This window comes from Lissotriton vulgaris, chromosome 3_1, assembly GCF_964263255.1.
Source record: "Lissotriton vulgaris chromosome 3_1, aLisVul1.2, whole genome shotgun sequence".
NCBI classification, from domain to species: Eukaryota; Metazoa; Chordata; class Amphibia; order Caudata; family Salamandridae; genus Lissotriton; species Lissotriton vulgaris.
In genome coordinates this window covers 83,949,139-83,972,709 of record NC_141689.1, presented here as the reverse complement: position 1 = coordinate 83,972,709, position 23,571 = coordinate 83,949,139, and the positions used below count along the sequence as shown (strand labels likewise).

The 23,571-nt window shown below is 43.6% G+C and overlaps 1 protein-coding gene across 2 annotated transcripts in view; it reads left to right on the top strand.

Annotated features, from left to right (window-relative positions):
• The first annotated feature begins 489 nt into the window (after positions 1-489).
• PAIP2B (poly(A) binding protein interacting protein 2B) overlaps positions 490-23,571 on the top strand; it is an 84,061-nt gene continuing 60,979 nt past the window's right edge. Inside the window, exons 1-2 of one of the 2 annotated variants that reach the window (XM_086960110.1) lie at positions 490-787; positions 18,546-18,697. In XM_086960110.1, the coding sequence (XP_086816236.1) occupies positions 18,554-18,697 (144 nt within the window). In that variant the 5' untranslated portion in view covers positions 490-787; positions 18,546-18,553. The remainder of the gene's footprint in view (positions 788-18,545; positions 18,698-23,571) is intronic. The other variant, XM_086960109.1, reaches the window with a different exon arrangement.

Sequence of the window (23,571 nt, the reverse complement as noted above, 5' to 3'; positions counted from 1 at the left end):
TATTTATTCGTGCTGATGGTCTGTTCGCATTTCCTTCATCGTGTGGGCCGCATGGTTATGCTTGTGTTAACAAAGCATTATTAACACTATATTCGTGGCGTTTCCTTACATAACTCGCGTCTTTGATATTTAAAGCAGATGGGTCACATTGTATATCTCAACTTTCATAGAGACCTAAGAAAAAAGCTTTGCCAAAATTGCCACTAGGTTCTTTTCTCTAGTCCCATACCCTCTGCTTCCCCCCTCTATACGTCATGACAACAGGATAACGCCACTTCCGCTCGACGTTGGCCAATAGGGCGACGCGCAGTGAAGCCGTCACAATGCCAGAAGCATGCGGACACCGCCCATTAGCCCCGCACCCCCCCTCCGCTCGCATCGGAGGGAAGAATTCAGCATTTGGTCTCCTCCCCCTCCCAGGCGAGGACCTGAGGAGCAGCCGCCACGGCCATTCAGCAAGAGCGGGGCTTCCCCTCAGCAACCAATGGCGAGCGGCCGGGGGCGGGCCGGCGGATATAGCGTGTTAGTGTGTGCGCGCCGTCCGTAGTGCGAGTAACCGAGACCCCCGTCCTCTGGTGCTATTTTTTTTTTATTTTTTAAAATTCACCGAAAGACCCGGATTGTTATCAGTGTTTTGTGGATGCCTAACTAGGGGGGAAAGGGTGTGGCGCTAAGCTGGAACACCAAGGAGAGCAGCGGAGAGCTCGCGGCCGCCACCATAGTGATCACGGGCCAGAACGCTTCACGGAAGACCCCAGCTCGCGACTGCGGTGCCGGCGTGTACCAGGTGAGTGACGGCGGAGGGGGGGAAAGCGCTCGCGCCGCGCATCCCCCGTGGCCAAGTGTCAGGCGGGGGATAAAGTAAACACAGCCCCCGGCACCCCCCCCTTGTGATGTTGTTGTCTTCCTGTAGCTCGCGACCCCCACCCCTCACGAGCGTCCGGCCTCACGCTCCTTACAGTGCTGCAGGGTAGGGCTCTCGCGCCTCGTTCTCACAGGAGATCCGGGGGGAAGAGGGGGGTGTGCAGAGCCAGAGTGACCGCGTGGCCCTTTGTTTTTCTCCTTTTCTTTCCAGCCCCCCCTTCTTTGAGTGGTAGCGCCCTGCCAGTCAATATTATCCCCCTCCCCCCCCCCCCAACCGCCGGTGCCTGACGTGTCGGTACCGTGGAGGCCGCCAGGCCTGTTCCCCGGCTGTGCAGGCTGCTGGGGCCTGTATCTCGCATGTGCTGGCCCCGGGCTCAGTAACACGTCCGCACAGGCTGCTGTGCTGCTGACTCCAGGAGGCTGGCGAGGTGCCACCGCTCGCTTCACTACTTTTAACAGTGAATCTTGATAAATGCCCGTCTCACTTTGTCGGGTAACTGGGTCCTCTTATTTGCAGTTTCCCATTTTATAATGCGGATAATAAACCCAACTATATGATGGTAATAATGCATAATAAGAGCACATCTGGTACGGGACAGCCATAACTATTTGTGTAGTTTTTCTTCTCCTCACAGTATTTCCTTGCAGTATGTAAACATCGCAGCCCCCCCCCCCCGCCAAGAAGCTTGTAGTGTCCCAGGAATAAGCTAGTATTGTAATTTGTTATTAATGTGAATTTTTGTAGTGGTAAATTTGCTGATTTTTTGCTTACTTGGTTCCTCCATATGGACTTCACACTCGAAAGGGCCTTTTTGTCGGATACTTTTCCAAATCTCCATTTGAAGGTTTTGAGGTCATCGAGGTTATTGAGCATACCCTTGAGGTGTATCTCGATGTAGCTTTCATTCACTCCCAAATAAGGGCCTGGTAGCCCTAGAAGGTACGCAACACTCGTCCAATGTTGTTCATTCAGTCCATGTGCACCCCTCTCTAACGGTAGGACTTAAATATCTCGGTACTACTATGTTTCTTTCTTTGTTTTCCTTTCAACCCATTTACCCCGGCACTGTACAGAGGAGGTCACCGAATCGAAATCGCCAATAAATAAAAATAAACTCGTTTTTATTTGGGGAAAGTTGAAATTTGCTTTCTAAATGTTTGGATTTACTCTGACATGGCTTTAGGTGCATTGGACCATACCTATCTTTGATTTGTTATATAACTTTCAGGTTGTGTGCTGTTTTCCTCTGGATTTCATTGTGCTAATCTAAAATAATACATTCTCCTCCAGCATCGCGCAACGTCTTGTCGGCTACGATGGGGGTGTTATAAGTCAACCGCAAGCCCCCTGGGAGCAGCTGCAGCTTAGCCTTGTTAAATCGGAACCCAAGCTCATGATACAAGTGTCTGTAAGCCGTGTACTCTGCCAAAGCATTCCCCAGACACTGCAGGAGTTTTTAACATTGCACAATATTATGTTGGCGTATGATGCAGTGGAAGTTGCCTGTGTCCAGTGACACCACATAGGTCATAACAGAAGCCACAAGGTCACATTCCTCTTATCTAGTTATTAAAGTAAATACTGGACTACAGCTTTATCCAATGGGGCAGTAGGTCTATAAATTGAATAGCCTACATTTTTTCACGTTACGTTACTCTTTGTGAAACTTCTGTTTAGTTTATAGTAGTACATTTCGTGTAACAATCACCTTTGTAACCTGGAACATGGGCATGCCCTAATATTGTGTAGCCAGTTTTTCTTGCTACGTACGATGTCCTCTAGCTGACCAGCTTGGCGAGGTAAAATGCCCCGCCACTGGTTTGGTCTCTGTTTGCATTAAACTGCTAATAAGTAATTTGGCGAGTTTGTCTTTGAGGCTAATGCTTGTATGCTAGTCTTACTTCAGGGATTGCTTCTATTTTGATCGTTGCAGCTTGAGCGATTCGTTACTCAAATTGTAACGTCAGAATGCACAATAACTTGTTTAAGAAAATGTTGGCGCTCAGTAATAGCCTCCCTACTACTTATGTTTGTGAAGTATTTGGCAGTAGCTCAGATTAAAATGAACAGGCCTCTAATCTTTGCAATTGATTGGCAATACACATTTCAAATGATTCCAGTTTTAGGCACCATCTAATCTGTGTTCTCCTTAAACAGAATTTAAAAAATGAAATGTAATGGGGATGGTGCAGTGAGGAGGAGGGGATTCATTTAAAGGTTTTAATTAATGTGTACTTTTTAGAATGTTTTATGGACAATTGTCTAAAACTTGTTTTTGAACCTTAAAGCTTTTGTACTCAAGTAGTACATTTGGCTTCCTAGTGAGTTATTCAAGCATACCGCATGAGCTTACTGGCAGTGAGCTTGGTAGTTTTCCTGTGTGACCTGCAGATGTTTACATTATCTCACAAAAATGCAAACTTGCCAGAGTGCTGTCTAATTATTGTTAATTGTATCTTAATTGCATTTATATGGAGCTTACGACCCAATATGAGACGGCAAAGCGTTTTTTTGGCAAATGGCACGCTACTCGGGAAACCTTAAAGGATTATTAGTGAATTAGTATAGGGAAATATGAAATGAATTTGAGTAGTGGACACGTTAGTTTATTATTTGGAGAGGAAAAGGAATAGTGGAGGGATAGAAGAGGGAGGGGTCTAGAGTTTTTTTCTCTTCTGTTTTTTAAAGCGCATCGCAGTAGGAGGGTGTTTGAGATGAGTAAAGGGGAGGTGGAGGGTGTTGGGTTCACAAAACTCACAGAATAACATAACTTTCATACAACGCAACCCTACCCACCAGCTTCCAAAACCCTCAGGCTAGTCAAGCACACCAAGACCGCATCTACCTCGTAACATAACCCCACTTACCTCATGGCAACTCACATATCAGACAAGCACACAACCCAACACCACTCATCTCCTGACACAACCCCATTAACCTCCTGACACAACCTCAGAACGAGACTGAAGCACACAACCCCACGCACCTTCTGACACGAGCACACAACACCACTCTCCTCATGAAAACCCCCGGACGCAGCAAGCACACAACCAAACTCTTCTCCTGACCCCCCCCCCACCCCCAGGCTAGACCAGCACACAACATAACCCCACTCACCTTGTGACAACCCCACTCACCTTGTGACAACCCCCAGACGATACAAGCACACACCACAACCCCACTCGCCCCTCCCTAGACGAGGACACACAACACCACTCACCTTCTGACAACCCCAGAGTAGACAAGCACATAACCCACTCACCTCCTGACCGCTTCGACAAGCACACACCACAACCCCACTGGCCCCTCACCCAGCAACCGTCTAGAATGGAACACACACTCCTCTCACCCCCCAGTCCCTTCCTATACAACTCCTAGGCTAGAGTAAAGCATATTACAAGACCCCATCCTTAACTCCTGACGTCTCAGGCTGGACAAAGACACACCCTGACACATCTCCCAACTGAGACTGAACCACACAGCACGACACCCACCCCTGACCCATCTCAAGCTAGACAAGAGCACACAACCCGACCACACTCTCCTCCTGCCCTGATCTGTCTAGACCATACACATAACAAAGCACCACCCATACCTTTTGACCCTGTTGTAGGCGCTAGGCTGTCCGGTGTCTCCTCTCTGAATACTGGCCTCTGACGAGTCCAGTTTAACCCCTAAGACTGGCCTCTTTTTGCAATCCAATGAATGTTAATAAACTTGGAAGCTTGACATTGCGTGGGATAGAGTACAAGAAACCTCTTTATTTGGAGTGCCTATAGTATAGAAGGAGCGATGCAATCTAATAGTAAAGTGCCTTGTTTGTGTCCATCTGCATCTGTCTTTCAGTTAGTATCACCAGGCTAATTTTTCTGCCTACATCTGCAAACAGGTATATTGAAGGTGGGTGACCCAATAAACCCTTGCGAGCTTGGGCTAAGATATAGTATATGCATAATTGCTTGCAAGGGAATTAATTAACAGGGATTTTTTTGTTAAACTTATTTTTAAACAGGAGGTTGATCAATCTTGACTGACAGAAATTTGGGATCAACTTAAAACAATTAAAAACCTGTTTCTCATCTAATTCAACACTTAATTAATCGACAGTGGTAACCACTCACTATAAAAAAATGCTACACGGGAAGTTTTTATGAAAAAAAGTTTTTATGTATCAAATTTTCATTTCATGGGGTACAATTTCTTAAACAGTGAGAAATAATCAACAAGACATAGATTAGTTGTTCTTTGAAATACACTTGCGTTGTAGTCCACTCTTTTTGAGTTATAACACAACGAAACTTATTCACTGTAACCAAAAATAACGTTGCATTGAATTAATCTGACAAAAAAAGAGATGTGGACTGATGTCGACGTTTCGGCCTTATTATTGACAAATCCTCAAGGCAATCCTCAGGACTTTCAATCTTTTGTATAGTGTGACCCCCTGTAAAGGATACAATAACCATATTACCGTATTATCTTAAAAAATCGATATATTTACAATTCTCAGTCCACATCTCTTTTTTTGTCAGATTAATTCAATGCAACGTTATTTTTGGTTACAGTGAATAAGTTTCGTTGTTATAACTCAAAAAGTGGACTACAACGCAAGTGGATTTCAAAGAACAACTAATCTATGTCTTGTCCACTTGTACATTGTGGATTATTTCTCACAGTTTTTTAAGAAATTGTACCCCATGAAATGAAAATTTGATACATAAACTTTTTTTCATAAAAACTACTTCCCGTGTAGCATTTTTCTATAGTGAGTTGTTACCACTTTGTCGATTAATTAAGTGTTGAATTCGATGAGAAACAGGTTTTTAATTGTTTTAAGTTGATCCCAAATTTCTGTCAGTCAAGATTGATCAACCTCCTGTTTAAAAATAAGTTTAACAAAAAAATCCCTGTTAATTAATTCCCTTGCAAGCAATTTTGCATATACTACATCTGGAAACGTCCTGTCTTGTCAGATGGTGAGACCATTTTTCATCGAAAACTAACTGGCAAGTAGTGAAACACGTAGATTTCTTAGGGCTGCAGTTGGGGATAAAGTTGTTCTTTTATATTGATAGGTATCACTGCTTTAAATATCAATTTCGGAGCTTTTAAATAGATGTTAAATAATAGTTGCACCATTCTTTGCGATTTTGCCCTGAATGTATGACTGGACCTCGGATTTTCAATCTCTCACAATAACCATTTGCAAAACTAGGTGGTAAACTTTCCACGACTCTTGCTGAGCTCTTTATTAGTTTGGTTCATTATCGTATATGTCCACTAAACAACCTAGATATTTTTTTATTGGGCTAGCTTTCATCACGTGGGGGCAAGAATTGTGGATGAGAAGTGCGTGGATTGTCCGAAGCATCAGTATGGTGTACTAGGGACAACCAGCAGGTCATCGGTTGAGAGCTGGAGATTGAGGCTGAGTAGTTTGGTTCCTGGTATTAAGATTATTATTATTATTGAGGTAGCTAAGAATGGAATATGTTTTAAGGGTCAAAGGTAGCTGGAGCAGAAACAGGTCTTTCACCCGTTTCATACTGGGAAGCAGATAGCCTTACTTGGAAGGGGTTGTGGTTCAAAATTCTTGGTGCCTTTGCCTAGAAGACCATTGCAAAAAGAACAATTGATGGACAGAATATAGAACAATGTCATGCATATGGCTTGGTCCAAACTGGAATGGCGAGCAAAAACACGATGGATTTAGGCTCTCTAGTGGGGTGAATGTATGACATTGTTCTGCATTCTGTCCATCAATTGTTCTTTTTGCATTTGTCACCCCAAGTGGGACGGGTATGCTCAGACGTGAGTCCCGTGCTCTCCATGCCACTGCAGTCAAACTTTCCTGGCTGATGAGGGCCGAAAACCCAAAACTGATCCTAGGATGCTTGTTTCCAGTCCAGGGAGGACCTGGCCTGGCAGTTTGGGCTGGACTGTTCCCATTGGCCGCACGGTCAAGACTGATTTGCATGTGGCTGGGTCCACACTGGATTGACATGGTGAGCAAAAAAACCGATGGATTTAGGCCCATATCTCTGTACTGGGGTGAATGTTTGACCTTGCTCTGCCCATCAATTGTTCTTTTTGCATTTTCCTAGAAGACTGTCTGTTGTTTGTATTGAGTGTCATTCAGTCTGATACTGCTTGTTTATTTTGTAATAAGTGCACCCCAATCCCCGAAATTCCTGTTTTATTCGTGAGGTAAATGAATGTGCATCGTCTAATAGGCAGTGCAGAGTGTTTATTCAGTCACACTTGGAACAGTTATGTTTTCATCTCTTCAGAACTGTAAATGCTCCTGGATGTTCTAAAGCTTGGTTTGTTACAAGTTCCAGAGCTTGGTTGCTTGTCCTGAGAAGGGACGAAGTGGCAGAACATTGTTGCTGGCTCTGTACATGGTGTTTAAGTAGAGTTCATTCACACTCAAACATGTTTGGGAGGCATCAGGCTCCGATATATTTAGCTCCTCTCCCACAGCACTGTCTGAACAAATGTCAGACACTTATGTTTTAAGTCAACGGTTCTTGTAATTCTATCTGTACCACTTTGCTGTATTTAGACTCCGATTAGGTGAAACGAATAGTGTTAGATAAACACATGTTTAAAGACTTTAAATCAGGCAGAGTCCTTAACACCAGGGGCTAGAACTGACACTTTAAAAAAACAAACTGTTTAGCAGGTTATTTGGATCTCCACTTTTTAGATAGGTAGAGGACTTTAGCCAATAATAACCACTTGTTTTGTTAGGAGCAACTAAAGGCTTGCAGCTTATGCCTGTTTAAACTTAAGACCATAATGGATATAGGAAATGGTTAATACGAATGTTTAGAAGTAACACCACTTCATTAATAGAATTCAAAGCATGCCCCTTTGTCCATTAGACGATATTAGTATACTAATTATTTATAATTAAACAAATAATTTGAGTTCCAGCAGAGTTCAACTAATGCAGCTCATATTTTCCAGTTACCTTTTTCTTTGTCTATAAACTCAATTGCATTCAAATTCATAGTTATTAGTTTACACTTTTTTCAGTTCCCATTATTAACCTAATAGTAAAGCTCCTTTAAGAACTACAGGGATAACAATATTTTAGATCTTTATTAGTTTCATCTAAACTGATTATTCACCATCATCCAAGACCCCATGAGTTTGAAATCTAAAACCGTATACGTACACAACATATTAAACGGGTCTAAACATTATAACCACAACTTTTTTTTACTTTAAAGGTTGGTAGCATTGTATCTTACCATTAAGTTCAAATGGTTTATTTTTCAACAACTTTGAATAACTTTTCAGAGAAGGCTTTTTTTATGGTACAAAATTTCAGAATTGTGTAAAGATTGATTTTTATTGCTTAAGACAAGCAGACTTATGCAATGATTGTAACCTCTTGTGATAACTGTTTAACATTTCAAGAAATATTGGTTTCTTGCTACGTAATGGGGTTTTTACTTGGATACTGATAGCTTTCCCCTTTCCAGCAGACCCGTAGAACTTCTCTAACGTTTTTTCTCTCCGCTTCAGGTTTTTCATCTCACTTGTTCAGGCTGTATCGCCCACCATTGCACATCACATTTTACCCTTTTTTTTTTCCAAATCATTTTTGAGTTTTAGGAAATGAACAAATAACTAATAAAAATACAATACAATAATGGAAACATGAGCGAAATGAGAAGTACTGACAAATCATAATGATGATAATAACAATAAGTACAAATCATAAGAAATACAGAATAAATAGTAACTACAAGTTAGTGCCTAGCCATGGGAGCCTACCGTGACGTACAGGTGGGCAAACAGCACATTTCCCCTACAAGAGTTCAAAAACTGATACAATATAATATATAGTACAGGTCTTGTCAAGCAGGTACATTTTCATAGTTGTGGAGGCAGGACATGCAATGCAGAACAGGAGTATCCTGGCAAATGTAGTATATAGTACTCATTACAGTCTGGGAACTTAAGTCGATTTTCACGGGGGATCATATGAGAAGGGTGAGGCATCATGGGACTTCCACAGTTTCCTGTGTGAATTACGCCATGGAGAGTTATGAAGTGTGACATTATCTGCTCCTCTAAGGAAAGATAGCCATTCTTGCCACATTCTCAAAGAAACTTCTTTGGAGTTTTTCCACTTACACAGTACAACTTTACAGGCTAAAGGGAGCTTGAGATCTAGCAAGTATTGGTCATTCACATCTTCGATCTTAGGGTCCAAAGCACCTAGTATAATATAGGAAAATTCATTTGGAGGGGCTAGGTTGAAAGTATTGCTAATACATTCGTAAACCATATCCCAGTATGTTTGTATGGTAGGGCAATAGAAGAGCATGTGGGCGAGATTGCAGACGTGAGATTTACAGTTCCAGCATGTCGGGCTCTCACTGAGATTAAGTTTAAAGATTTTCTCGGGTGTCCAGTATGTCCCATTTTATTAGCATAAGTTTGGTTTGCGACAATATTGGAGATATTTTATTAGAGAATAGGGTGATAATTATTTTTTCCCAATCAAATGGGATATTGCTGGAGTTGGGTTCAGATTCTCATTTTACTTCACATTTCATGGGAGATTTGCAAGGCTTAGGGTAAAGAATCTTCTAGATTTTAGAGGCGGTGTGTTGTGACTTTAGTTGCTGTGACATCTTTGAGACTATTGCAGGGTTTAATGGAACTCATCGAGAGGAGAGATTTTAGCTTTAGGAATTTATAAAAACTCCATATGTTTTAGCCCGTGACGAGCCTGGAGGACCGAAAAAGGTAATGGGGGGCCTGTAAAAGGTTTTGACATTTTACGTTTTTTATCTTTGTTCTTTGAGGGCTGATCCGCAATTTCCTGGTTACATCAGTAGCTTACTTTCTACCTCCTTTTTTCTCCTTTTTTAGGTCGAGCAGACCTACTCTCAATGCGTGAGCATTGGGAGTGTCTGCTTCAGACCTTTTGTGGCCCGTATTTAGGAATGTGGACAGCTACCAGACGCGCGCTTTGACGAGGTCAGATTTCACCTCGGGAGCGAGCGTCTGGTAGCTGCGCATGCGCGGTGCAAAGCCCTCACACAGACACAGGCAGCCCCCACCCCTCTGCATGTACGTGCACACACAGGCGCGCGCATGCACACACAGGCATATGGCACACATACAGGCACACTATCCCCTACCTCGCATTCTCTCTCAATCAGTCACGCATGCACACACACATTCCCACGCGCGCGCACACTCTTTCCCCCCCCCCCCCCCCCCCCCCCCCCCAGGCATGCACGCACTTCACATCAGCCCTGGGCCCCACTCACCGACTGCGCTCTTCCGGCGGGGCTCCTCACGGCGCGGCGCGTCTCCTCATCTGAATCGGGGCTCCCTCAGGTCAGAGGAGCCCCGCAACAGGCGCCACACTCCTCCTTCTCCCTGGCCCCCTCTTGGGGACCCAGGCTACACCGGACGGCAGGGCGCTCCATGCGCCGGCAGCTCGCGGACCTCGGGAGGCGGGACTTCCGGTCGGCCGCGAGCCGATTGGCCGGCCGGGCAAGAGCTTCCGGGTCGCCGCGGGCAGTGCGGCGGCGCCCTTTAACATTTTTGTTTTAGGGAAATGTGCTCCCCTTCCCTGCCGTTCAAAAATCAGTGGGCGAGTTCCAAAACCTAAAAATGTGCAAGCGAAACTGAATATGCTTGTACAATGCTCCTTTAAAGCTTTTTTTTAATGTCGTGAGTTTGTTTTATATTACTCGTCTAGCCTATATTTCCTGACGCAAACGTTTACCCGCTCAACACACATCGCACTTAATGCTACAACATCCTGTGTGATTATGTCCACTCCACGCAAAACAAAAAAAACACCAAAATAATAAATAAACAATCATTATAAAAATAGTCAGTGAGGCTTGAGCCGACCGCAGCCTCCTGGCACCGCTGTGCAGGCATATTAGTAGAGTTTAGAGCTTGTGTGAGAATCCCGCATAAGGCTGTGCACACACACACTTCTTGGAGGCCAGGAACTCTGAATGGCAGGACCGGACCCTGCCACCAAGCACTGCTGTGCTGTTTATAGGCACGTATACCAACCCCAGGAAAGCACCATCCTAAAACTATTTTAGGGACATAGCTGGAAAAACAGGGCTGGTAAGGTTTCAAGGACAGGTGACAACCCCTATAAGCACATGCACTGTAAACACGCCCCCAGCATGGGGGCGCGGACTACTTGACCGGGAACCTAAACACAAAGACGCACCTGTTTTTTTCGAGAAGGCGGTTTGACCTCCCCAGGGCAAATATGTATTTTAAGTTTCGAACAGTTCCTATAGCCCGATTCCTGTCAGGAGAGGGGCAGAGTACACGTTGCAAGGTCATTTCCTGTAGGGAAACAAACTGCCTTTCTGCAGCATGAGCCGGGCGGAGTTCGCAGAGTAACGCGTGAGTGCAGCTACATGAGGAGTGGGTTGTATACATCACGTTCGCTGATCTGAATATAGCACATCGTAGGAGCGGCCTATCCATAGGGTAAGAGGGGACTATAGCAAAATTATGTTTGCACGAGCTTTAAATATCCCCAGCGTGAATCTGCTGTTATTTTTTCACAACTGCAGACAATAACGTTGTAACAATCCATAAGATTACTCGTATCACAAACACTGCAAATGACAGGAGCATAAAACAGGCATTTGGAATTTACTCCAATATCGGGGAGGCAACTGTATCCCGCCCCCCGAAAAGTTATTGTTTTTTCCCAAGAATGCAGAAAAGCAGTTTTCTGCAAGTACATTTTCAGCTCCAAAAATAGTGATTAAATCATGTTTTACACTAAATTTGATTCACATGTACTGGATAAAGGCGCACCGACCGGCATCTTCAGGCAATTTTAGGTTAAGTTTCACCAAATATGGAGCCATATTTAAAAAAAAACTCAATGTTCTCACACATAGATCCCTTCGATCTGTTATAGAGACTCCTAACTCCATCCCATCTTGTGCATATGATTAAATGTAGGTCTACTGAAATGGACGCACGATTTTAGATTGCTCCGCCCACTATTTGAGACTTTAATAAAAAAAATATTGACACAGGAAGTGCTAGATACCAAATGTATCTTCACATGGACATTGAGATAAAGAAGATCTAACATGGTAAACGTCCCAGTTATTCAAACAAAGGAAAACATGGCAAATTGGGTCTTGGAATTGTGAGAATTGTTAAACTTTTCCATGGGGCAGTGAGGGGTCAAGACACTTCTATGAAGATACAGGGGAGGGCGTACAAAGCATAAAGGTGGAGGATTCAAAGCCGGCACTACACAGAAGAGCCCGACGACCTGCTGATCACAGCGCAGGAAATATGCCATGGTATATATGGGGAATTGTTTTAAATAAAGCCCCAGGCTCGATAAAATTCTGCCGATGTGTACCAGAGCTAGATAGGTATCTGGAGCTCATATGTTTCTCGTAAATACAACACATATTGCATTACAAATGCTATAGGTGTCACATTTTCGAAAGTTATAACTATTGGCATTGTAAATGACAAAGCTATTAATTTCGCTACTTTCAAAAACAAAACATAAATAAAAAATGTGTCATTTACAATACCAATAGCTCAAACTTTCCTAATGCGAGACCTATTGCATTGCAAATGCTTGTTCCTCTTAGAGATGGTTATCAAACATTAAAGCGTTATATTTTGATCATATAGACCGCTAATGATTCTGAATTTGTTTTTATTCACTAGATTTGTTTGCCATATCTCTCTAAATTTGCGGTTGATTGACAATAGGTTCATATGTGACATGGCCTACTGCTCTCCACGACCTTTTTTGATAACATTTTATTCAGAGCTTGTTTTTAAGCCTTGCCCTGAAGAAGCGAAAGCAGGTGTTGAGTCCCAAAACATGTGTTGCAAATTTCCATGTGAAAACATTTTGTTTTTAAAGTAAATGGTCCTTTGCCTATGACTAGTCTTGAATTGATTTATACCAATGATTATTTCACAGCCATAGACCCCAAACCACATCCATAAGACACTGATGCATACGGGTGCAGTTACATCTATCGTAGATTGCAGAGAGGATGAACAAACCAGTAAAACCTGCAGATTCAGTTTTAACGTGGAAGACAAAGATGATTGCATCTGCTGAGGTGTACAAACAGGAAATGTATGTGGCATGTTGGGTGTTTAATAGGGCTAAAGATAGATAATTAGGATTTTGTTGAGCGCTGCAGACTGGTGATTTCATATGAAACGTGTTGCAAACACTGCGCAGATGGGAGATGCAGAAGTGAGTGGAGAGAATTGGGAATAAACAGAACCTGTGAACCCAGTGGCAACTCATCAGATTGAGCCAAAGTCCAACAGGTGGATGATGAGAGAGACCTGCAACAGTGAGGGGTTGCCAAAATGAGAGGTATAAACACAGTAACAAAAGTGCCTGGAGAACTGAAGAAACAGGGGTTAGAGAGTTAAGCTACAAACACCGATTCTCTTTGGAAGGTCTGACAGCCCAATAAACTATAACAGGTGAATTTTATAGGGTATTATTTTTTTGCATACACTTTTATAAAGATCCCGGCAGGCAAATAAACCTAACTAATTTGCACCTCCCTATGCACTGCGTATGTCCTTGCATATTACATTACTCGTGACATGTTGAATGACCTAATTGACAAAATCTGATATTATGTAATCATTGTGATGCCATAAGACTGCACATGACCCACAATTTCAAGTTGAACATTTGCCATTGCAAAGACATCGGTCTGTCCTTATAGACCATGCTTTGTAGTTGTGTAAAGTATGCACTATTCACTTTCCCGAGATGGGCATACAACCATACAGCTGTGCTTACAACGGAAGTATGTGATAAACCACCTCTAAGTGGGACGCTTCTAAATTCTTGAAATAAAATTGCTCAGCTTATAGAATGTCTATACCACAATATTACAACTATTTACCGTGGGCAAGTGCTTATATATCCACCGCAGATGATGTACAGTTTATGGCAGCTTTAGCTTTTCTCAAATAAGTTTATTTTATTATTTTTTTTTTTTTACGGGCTTTGGCTTTAAGCCACAACATACTTTCAAATATACCCTTGAAACCCACACCAGGCTCTCTCAGCCGTTACCTTGTTTAACATGGACCCCCATACATTAATGACATATAAACTGGGCCCCATATAACTTTTATTCTCCTCCCCCCCCCCCCCCCCCCCTTCCCCGGACCACCTAAACAGAAATTTGTGGAATCTAGTACACTACATATTCACCCGCCTCTCGCATATCCGGGCCATATCCGGCAAATCTTCAACACAATAAGTGTTTAGTAAACTGCAGGTTTGTGAGTGTGGTTAAATGACAGGCTTACTACACAGCCCAAAACACAATTTTCCAAGATAAAATGTGCGCACATTGTTTTTACTAGGATGCTTCGTTTTACACATGACATGGAATAATGTTGGTGGTGTTATAATCAATGTGACAGGTGTGCCTGTTTTTCACCACAGAGACGGTTAATCCGTGGATGGATTTTCGCTACAGCCATTCACATCCAGTCTTGAACGGTACTTAGTCTTTAATACCGCAAGTGCTGAGAACCCAATCTCAACATAAATAGGACGACCTGAAAGGCAAAAGAGTTTTGATAGCAGTTGTGCTGTTTGTACAGATTCCGCGAGGATGAGGCACTCCTTGCTTTACTTCCTGAAAATAAAATGTATTTGCTCTCTTGTGGTGGTCTTTTGTCTGGTAACTAGTGGCTGCCTAAGAGTGAATAAGTGATTCCCATTTGGTTATGAGTTTTTATAATAATGAAAATCTCTTTGAACAGGAGCAGGCGCTGTGCTCCAGGTTTTTGTCTATAATTGGGCACACAGAGTTTGTTTCTCCCTTGCTCTGTTCCTACGGACCTTGCTTAAACCCCCAGAGTTGTTTCTTTACACTACTGCAGTATGAGCACCTCATGCCCCATTGCAAATTTCTTTAAATTACCTTTCTCTGCATTGGTGTGCCAAGGTTTCAAAATGCTATGTGTGGCATTTTCATAATTTCAGCGTAATTGTGAGTAACATTTCAATGACTACTAGGACTGACACTTTCTCACGAGCAAAATCAAGCAGTGAAGATGAGGGAAACATAAATATATGGAATTGCAACCATTTGAGCAAAGTGACTGTTCCAGTAAAAACACATTTTCATAGCATACCAAGTCAGTGTAACAGTAGATCATGATTTACACTCTCTTCCTGCACCGGGCAATGGAGGTCTGACCTATGTCACCTTAGCACAGTGAGTAACTGAATGTGTTGTAATGTGACACACTTTACAACTGGCACCCACTGACTGTAGACTGGAGCCTGATCGCGCGCTGCATAAAAGGAATTTGCTAATTAACACACTCACACACTCTGGTGGCAAGTGCACCGCACAATACACTGAGGCTGAATAAATCTAATTAATATATTTAGGCCTTAACAAGAAACATTTCAATATTTCCTGCCAAGTGACTCGGTGTGACCAACTCTACTCAGCTCACTTTCATTAACTGCATGATGTATTCTGGGAGCTGTAGTGCAGACCGGGCCCGGATTAGTTGGTCCAACTGAAGACCACACATTGCTGATTTGTAAAAGAAAAGTCCATGGCAGGCACGCATGTGAAATGGAGGAAGGGCGGAGGTCTGGAGAGCCACAGGCCCTTTCTAAATAGATTTGATTTAAATAACCTGCTGCACACCAGCGCTAGAGTTTGCTGGTAACTTTACTAGGGTGTGCAGACATTAGCTTCAAGCTTCCCTCCCCTCTCCCACATCCATTGTACTTGATGCATCTAATTACATTGAGGAAAAAAATAACGTGTACAGAAACAGAACTATATTGCAGTTTCTGTTGCTTGCTCTCCATGAAGTTATGATTGTTTTTTTTCCCCCACCTGCCTTAGAATGAACTTTCAGGAGCACACACACGCCATTGTAATTCTATTAGTGTCTTGGATAACTAGATCATTTATTAGGTTTTCTCTGGGAGCATCACAGGTGGGAGGAGGCAGTTGTTAATGTACATGGCTTTTTTTGGTCTGGACTGACAGTGCATTCATAAGCATGACCTAATGGCATTGTCAATGGTTTGCTACCTTATTTCAGCAGCTGTATATAATGTCACTTCAATCTTTGTGTTTGGTTTTAAACATTATTTTTTTTATATGAAATATCCACAAAAATGTTAGTTTTTTTTTTAAAACGAGGGAGCTGTTAAGCGACTGAAAATATGGTGAGGCTAAGAAAATGGATGTGGCAAGGGGATGCTGTGCTTATGCAGACAATTTTTTACCCTCTATAAATATTCCTCAAACTAAAAAAAACCCATCTCCCCTCAAACTTTTAAACTGATTTAAGGCCTCCATTAACATTTGAAATTGTATTGAATTTAGCCTTCCCTTTTGGAAATGCTTTAAACTTGAAAGCTCATTTTCCAACAATATGGTGTTCAGTAGTGCTGCACGTTTGTATTGAAAAGTGAATGTTGGAGTAATAGTTAAGTACAACTCTCTGATGAAGCTGCAGCTCATTATTAAGGCGTTGACTGACGCTGCTGATGTTGAAAGTCAGAATTCGTTAGATATTTGACAAGTCCTAAACGGTTGCCTCATTTTAGCTTTCTAGGACACCATCTATACTGTCTGACAAAAAGAGCCTCCTCATTTTGTTACTTTCTAAAGGAAATGCTTTGATTCCGTCAAGATGGCTCTAGGTGTCACACTTTTGTCATAAAGACAATGTTAGGATTGTAGCTGTTTATTAGTACATTGGATTACTTCACTGAGAGGCTGCTGTTTGGGACTACTACATGCGTTACTCAATATCAGACTTTATTCTAACATAACTGAGAGATGGAGTGAACTGAATGAAAATGTGCTCTGTTTATGGAGCACCTTCCATAATCTTAGAAAATCATGAGAACATTTTTCTTTCAAACATGGTTTATAAAATTCCAACAGAGGCTCTGCATTTTTCACAGTATAAAATCACATTAGAACACCACATTTTCCAACATTGGCATGGATCCATCAACAAATGATTTATATTGTGACTTACATCTTATCACACTTATGTAATCCAGTTTGACCCATAAAACCTGGCATTCACTACAATGCATTTCAGTGGGTACCATGTTTGCAAGTATTGTAATGACTGCCACAGAATATTGTCCATGTTGTGACCAGCGAGTCTGGTGTGGGCAGGGGGGTCCTTTGGGGAACCCTCCCTCCAACTCACAGCTACATCACACCATTGTTCAGGTTGTAGTCAGCCTACTTTCACTAAATTTGACAAACTCAACTTATCAGTTTTTTTTCTCGTTAACCAAAATTTCCTTGGGGGGGGGGTGTTAACATGGGAAAGCAGTGTTTAAAAAAAATAAATAAAAACCAATCCTTTTTTTCTTGGCTCCCGCCTGGCTGATCACCCTGTAACTTTCTAGGCAGGAGCTGAAATGGCTTTTTTTGGTGAAGATTCATGAAACGGTGTCAGTTGTTAGCAAAATAAAAAATGCTTTCTGTGGTAACTGACCTAACTATCACTACACAGCGGCGCCTGCCACAGTGTCAATCTGTCTAAAATTAGAAATGAAGTGCATATTACGGCTCCCCAAACAGTGCTAACACGCTGTTTGCCGTTAATTCATTTCATCTGCAGTGTGTAACAGTCCCTAGACCAGGTCACTGTCCTGGAATGACATAGTCCATAGTTCCACTGGTTTACCATTCCAGTATGGCCAACACATTGGTTCTAAACATGGCGGCCATGGCTTGAACTTCAATACAATGACCATGTACAGCACCATTGCAAGAAGGCACCTGCTGCTGTGCTTATGTTGCAGTTTTATGCCTGCAGTGTTTTAGGTGGCAGCATGTTTCTTCTTCTACTTTCATTCCTTTACTTTGTTGTGCTTACGTTAAGGTTGCGTGTGCATTTGTTGTGGTTATAGTAGTGAATGATTGAATCAGTTTGAATGGATGCACAAGTGCTGCAATTACTTTGTGTAACCCTACACCGGTCATTGACTGAAAAAGCACTTCCAGTTAAAAACTAGACCTAGTGGCATTGCCAATGCTTATTTTCCTTGTTCCTCGCTCCCCTTTCAGTGTTACATGTACACTCTACTGTGCTCAAGCTTACACTTGTGCTGCACTGTTTAGATCTGGGAGAGCGTGTGTGGATGGACGGTTGGGGGAGCAGCACGCAGCTAAAGTTCTGCCAGCTAAAACATAATTTGCGTTCCTTGTTTTGTAGGCTTGCGTTATTGTAAAAAATGTTGTGCTTGATTGTCTATTTTTTGCCTGTTCAATATGTAGAATTTGGTTCAGTTTTTAAAAAATGTTAAGCTAATAAAAGGCATTTGGTGGTTGGGTAGTGCAGGTTCGGCTGCTTTTGTGAAGTGTTGTGGGCAGTTTGATTATAAGTATTGGCTTATCAGTATATTGACACAGGTTTTTCCACTCATCTTTTCACAACAAAACCTGATGTAGCAGGAGGTTCTAGCATGCTGTCATTGTGCCTGATTTTAAAACAAGTGGGAGGTGAGCTTACAAGTGAGTTGGGCACTTCATTGCTTCTACCGCCTTAAAGTTTGTACTAGGTCCCTAAACAAAGTTTTTTTTATTTTTTATTTTTTTAAATAACTTTCTCTTCTTTTTAGAATCTATAATGATGAATGGCTCAAATGCGCCCAACACAACATCCAACAACAAATCTAAAGATGACCAGGTAGTGAACGGGCATGACGAAAATGAATCCAACCCTTTTGAAGAGTACATGTGGATGGAAAACGAAGAGGACTTCAATCGACAGGTGAAGATTTCAACTTGTAAACTGAAGGGTATTGTGTAGAATACTTGTTTATGCAATTGTCACCCTGTTCAAATTAATACTAATATTGCTAGCCTCAAATGTGCTGGTTCATACTTGAAATTGACATGCAGATCTGCAATGTTTTATTAGTGAAATCTTCCGCCATTTCATTATTTTTATATAACGTAACTAGGCCAGAGGTAACACGAGCTAAGTGTGCATTGCGATTGTCATCTGAAGGTACCCGAAGGCAGTGTAGGTTGAAACAAGTTCTTTCAGAGCACTGTTGACTCTAAAATGGTGGAAATTGATTGTGTAACTCTCTCATGAGACATTAATGCACTTTTTTAGTCAGTTAAAGGCCATGCTGTGTGGCCTTGGACGCTTCAACGTGTACCCTTTTGTTTGTAGGTATTTACATAACTTGGCTTTTGTTTAACTGCATCTTTCTAAGCCTAGTTATTTAAACTTGTGCAGCCTCAAAATATAGAATTTAATGTTTTTGGTTGACTTTTTTTCATTATATAGTGCAAACGAGACCCGGAGGTACCAGAGTGCTTTACATGAGCACCAGTTATGTTACACGGACACATTCATTAGGTCTCGCCCTAGCGAAAGCACGCTCTCGCCGCAAGACTATAGCTGTCGGCTCAGCTGACGAGTGGAGACGAGAGCTTGCCACGCGCAGCATTTTGCGATAGGATTAGGTCATGCGCGTGAGCTGCAGAAAGAATCTGATCAAGACGCGCGCCTCGTGAACAGTTCACATGACTGTTTGGTAGGCAGGGGAAGTCTGCAGAGGGGCGAGTGGCGCCGATAAACAGGCTGACTTTGCCTCCTCACGGACAGGTCAGTGTCCTCGTTCTCGCCCGCTATCCGTGTCTTTGTGCCCGCCCGCTGTCCGTGTCCTTGTTCCTATCGTCGTTAAAATCCCAAGATTTCCAAAGCGTGCAGCCCTTGACCTCAAATAGTCATTGTTGTTCGCTGCACAGTGCAGGACATTTGTCCGGCTAGGCGGCTTGCCACGTCCTCTGTGTGTCTGCTGGTGGTCCGGTATGACGCGCTGTTATGTGCTTCGATACTGTACATTGCAGTGGATAGAAGGTGTGTGTTCATGTTCCATTTTTAGGGCTGGGTGCCTTTGTGACTCGCACTGAGACTTCAACTGTGGCTGTCGTGCTTTGGTGTGTCTTTCCTGTCCTCCTTTGGTGTGTCTTTCCAGTCCTCCAGTCGCTTTCTAGAGATTGTACCTGGTCTGATGTTGGTATTTCAAGGTAAGCAGGTGACGACGTACCCGGGTTTCCGAAAGTCTGCGCATATTGTGTGCCTCGAGTTCTGTTCAGGTGTAGCCAACTCAGCCTTTCATCCTTCTGGGGTCAGTGAAAGGAGGAGCGTTTATGAATGTGCAAGATTGAACATAAAAGTACAAGGCGTCATGACGGCTCCGCTAGTTGAGCGCGTGCTCGAGGGTGTGAGCCTGTGTGAAAGAGAGCTTCGAGTCCAAGCTGAGCAGCATCCGCCTTCGAGCCTTCCGGTTTGGATAAATGTGAACTCTGAGCTGGCAGATGTTGACTTCTGTTATTATTGTAATCTTCTTTTATACCATAGTGTGTTTAGCGGAGCGTTATTGTATATATTACTTGTGAAGATCAAATAGCACTACGTAGGGGTATCTTGGCGCTATACAGACACATACATGATATGATGCTGCTACCACAACTGTGGATGAATTAGATCAGTGAAAGGCAGAGTGAGTCGGCGGCTCCAAAAATCTGGGTTTTCAAGCATTTTCTGAAGCAGTTCTGAATGAATGAGACAGAGATGACAGGGAGGCGTCTTCCATGCTTTTACCCCAAGAACCCGTGTGTGGGTTTTAGTAGATTTGCTGACTAGGACTTAAGAAGGCATGTGGTGAGTCCCATGAACAGGTGTTGCTGCAAACATGGGGGCTGTGGATAGCAAGGCATTTCCATATGTAGAGCTTCCCCGGCGACCGGAAGTGTATGTCGGAGGGGGATCACGCGCCGGCGCCCGCTGGCAGTAAGTGTCCTGGCAGTCCGCTTTTAGGGAAGACAAGTGTACACCCGCAGGTATAAGAGCTCTTTAAATCAGCATGCCTATAACAAGCAAGACTAGTTTTTGTTAGGCACAGGGAGATTTAATGAATTGCCCAGAATGTCTAGCGACCCTGCTGAAACTCTAACTCGGTTGCCCAGCCACGAGGTAGCAGGCCCTAGCCGTTGGGCCATATTCTCTCCCCTCTCTGTGGTGCTGGGAATTTTCCTGTTGCCTGGATTGCATTAATACATTTTGCAAAATCTTCTCCACCTGCCCAGAAGAAGTTCTTTATGCTTAAAGTATAATAATGCCCTCGGTTCGACTTTTAATACTGCTTCTAAACCCAAAAAATAGTACAAAGGTTTCTTTGTCTGACTACTTTCAGGTTTTGTTGAGGAATGCTTGCTTACTCTTCCACTTGGAGTTCTGCACTCCAGTAACCGGCGGAAGTTTCTACATTGGAAGTGAATAAGAAAGTATAGAAAACAGCTGCATAACTATTCATTTAATGCAGTGTGCTTTTGTTGTGCGTGATTGACTGTTAACATCCAAAAGTATGAAGGTAATCTGGCTTCGTAAGAGTACTATTTCAGTCGTAAATGAGCTTTTAACACCTTGAATGCTACAGCTAATCCTCCTGGATGCTGGCCTCTCTTGATTCCCATTGTTCATGACGAGCTCAGCTCGTCATGAGCACACGACCAGTGTACTGCATGACGAGCTGAGCTCGTCATGAGCAGGGCAGGGGTTAAGGGGAGTGTAAACATTAGCTCACTTGTTGGCTTGTGTAATATCCGTTGTCCGCTTCCAATTGCCGTCTTAGATGTTTCCGCTCCAAACAGGAGATCTCTATGCGACCTACTGCGCGTGATATAGTCACAGTTTGAGTTCATAGATGGCTGATCCTTAGTTTACTTCGGACAGAAGTGAGACTCATAGTTTGATAGCCTACATTGGGATGCTTTTTTTCTGAGAGCAGTGACCATGCAAGAAGCAATAATTTAATGTCTAGTTATTTTTATTGAACTTCATGCCAACATTTATTTAATTTATTTTTGGTGATTTATTTTCATACCATCTGTGCAGTCTTCATCAACAGCTTTAATGTCAAAGTGCAAGATACCAGAGGATCAGCCATTTGTGGTAATGGGTACTGCATACTGTTTTACTGTAGCTCGAGGGATAAGTCTGGTTTACCTATCGTTGTGAGTCCGAGTCCAGGAATTAGTCATGGGAGACTACCTTCCAACTTTTCTACCAAACATTTAATAAAAGACTGTCTGTTGTGGATTACAGGCAGTATTCAGCAATTCATTTGTCCACTAAGTTTCCTCGCCACAAATGAGGCTCACCTCCTTTTTAGGTCGAGCTGGTGTAGCAGCGCAGCTGCGTCCAGCGAAGCATCTATTGTTACTCACTTCCTGGGAATGTGAGACAGGGGATGTGCGCGCGCAGGAGATTCCCCAACGTGAGCGCGCACTTTCACCCACATGCTGTGCAAATCTCCTGTCCCACAATGCCAGGAAGCGGATAACGCATACATACGCGCACACACACACACACGCGCACCCCCCACTACTCACGGGCTCACATGCACACACAGCCACGCACGAACCCTCCCCACTCACGGGCTCACGCGCACACACAACCACGCACCCCCCTGCTCACACACAGCAACGCACACCCCCCGCCCCACTCACGGGCTCACGCGCACACACAGCCCCCTCCCCACTCACTGGGTCTCTCAGGCTCCTCTCGTCCCGCGGGGACAGGCACCGGCAATGTGCCTTGAGCTCCCTCCGCTTCTCTCCCCATACTCCTGGCGGCAGCAGTCCAGGCCCAGCAGCAGGCGAGGCTCTCCCTTAGCACGGGAGCCCCACTGGTGTAACATGCTGGCTCCCTCATCGTCACAGGAGCGCAGGGTAGGCTACCGTAGCTTCCTGTCTGTGCTGGTGGCCCCGCCCTCAAGCAGAAAGTCCCAGGCAGTGCTGCCTGGCTTCCTGTGTCTCGTCTCGAAAGGCAGAGTCCGTCTTGTTTTTCAGAGTAATTTAGTGTAAAGAGGCAAAATGATGACACCGAGAAGACCAAGTAAAGCGTGGCCCACACAATTGACGTTGAAATGTTTGTTGGCATCGTTGTGTGGGCTGGTTTGTACATTAAGCTTCGTATCTCACCCTGCATCACTTTCTTTGTAGGAGTCACGTTTTCTTCTGGTTTCAAAACGGCAGGCCTCTCTAAATTTTAGTAGTGCGCATACACCCACTGTGAAGGCCTGGATCCGTGATTTGATAGACTGCGACATCACGAGTGAGGTATGCCACATTGCAGCCACCGACTGCGTGCCCGAAACCTATTTGGCAACCATTAAAGGATTACTTACGGGCTCATCCCTTAGAGATTGAGTAATCTTTCTATATGGATGAGGAATCATAAACTGTATCCCTACAGGACAGGAGTGTGTTGTACAAACACATGTTGTCCTTTGATGCTGCCGATGTACCCATACTGGTTGGGAGGGTGGTGCATGCATGCGAAGAGTGCCTCGAGAGCCGCAAGGACAGCTGAGTGGTGAGCCCGACCACCGATTGCAGCACTACTGCCGCCTCCGAGCAACGGGCGGTGGGGTTGTTAGCGCTTTACCCTCTGTTCTCACCGGAGCTGCTGCCGAGGCCTGAGGAGACACTGAGCACGGAGCGAGGTGAGGAAGGCGGGGGAGCTGGGCACCTGCAGTGTTTCCATTTGCCTTCCCCCTCACTCTGTCTTGCTTGTTTTAGTAGCTTCTGCTGCTGTCAGAGCGCTTTGCTGAGGCCTTGACG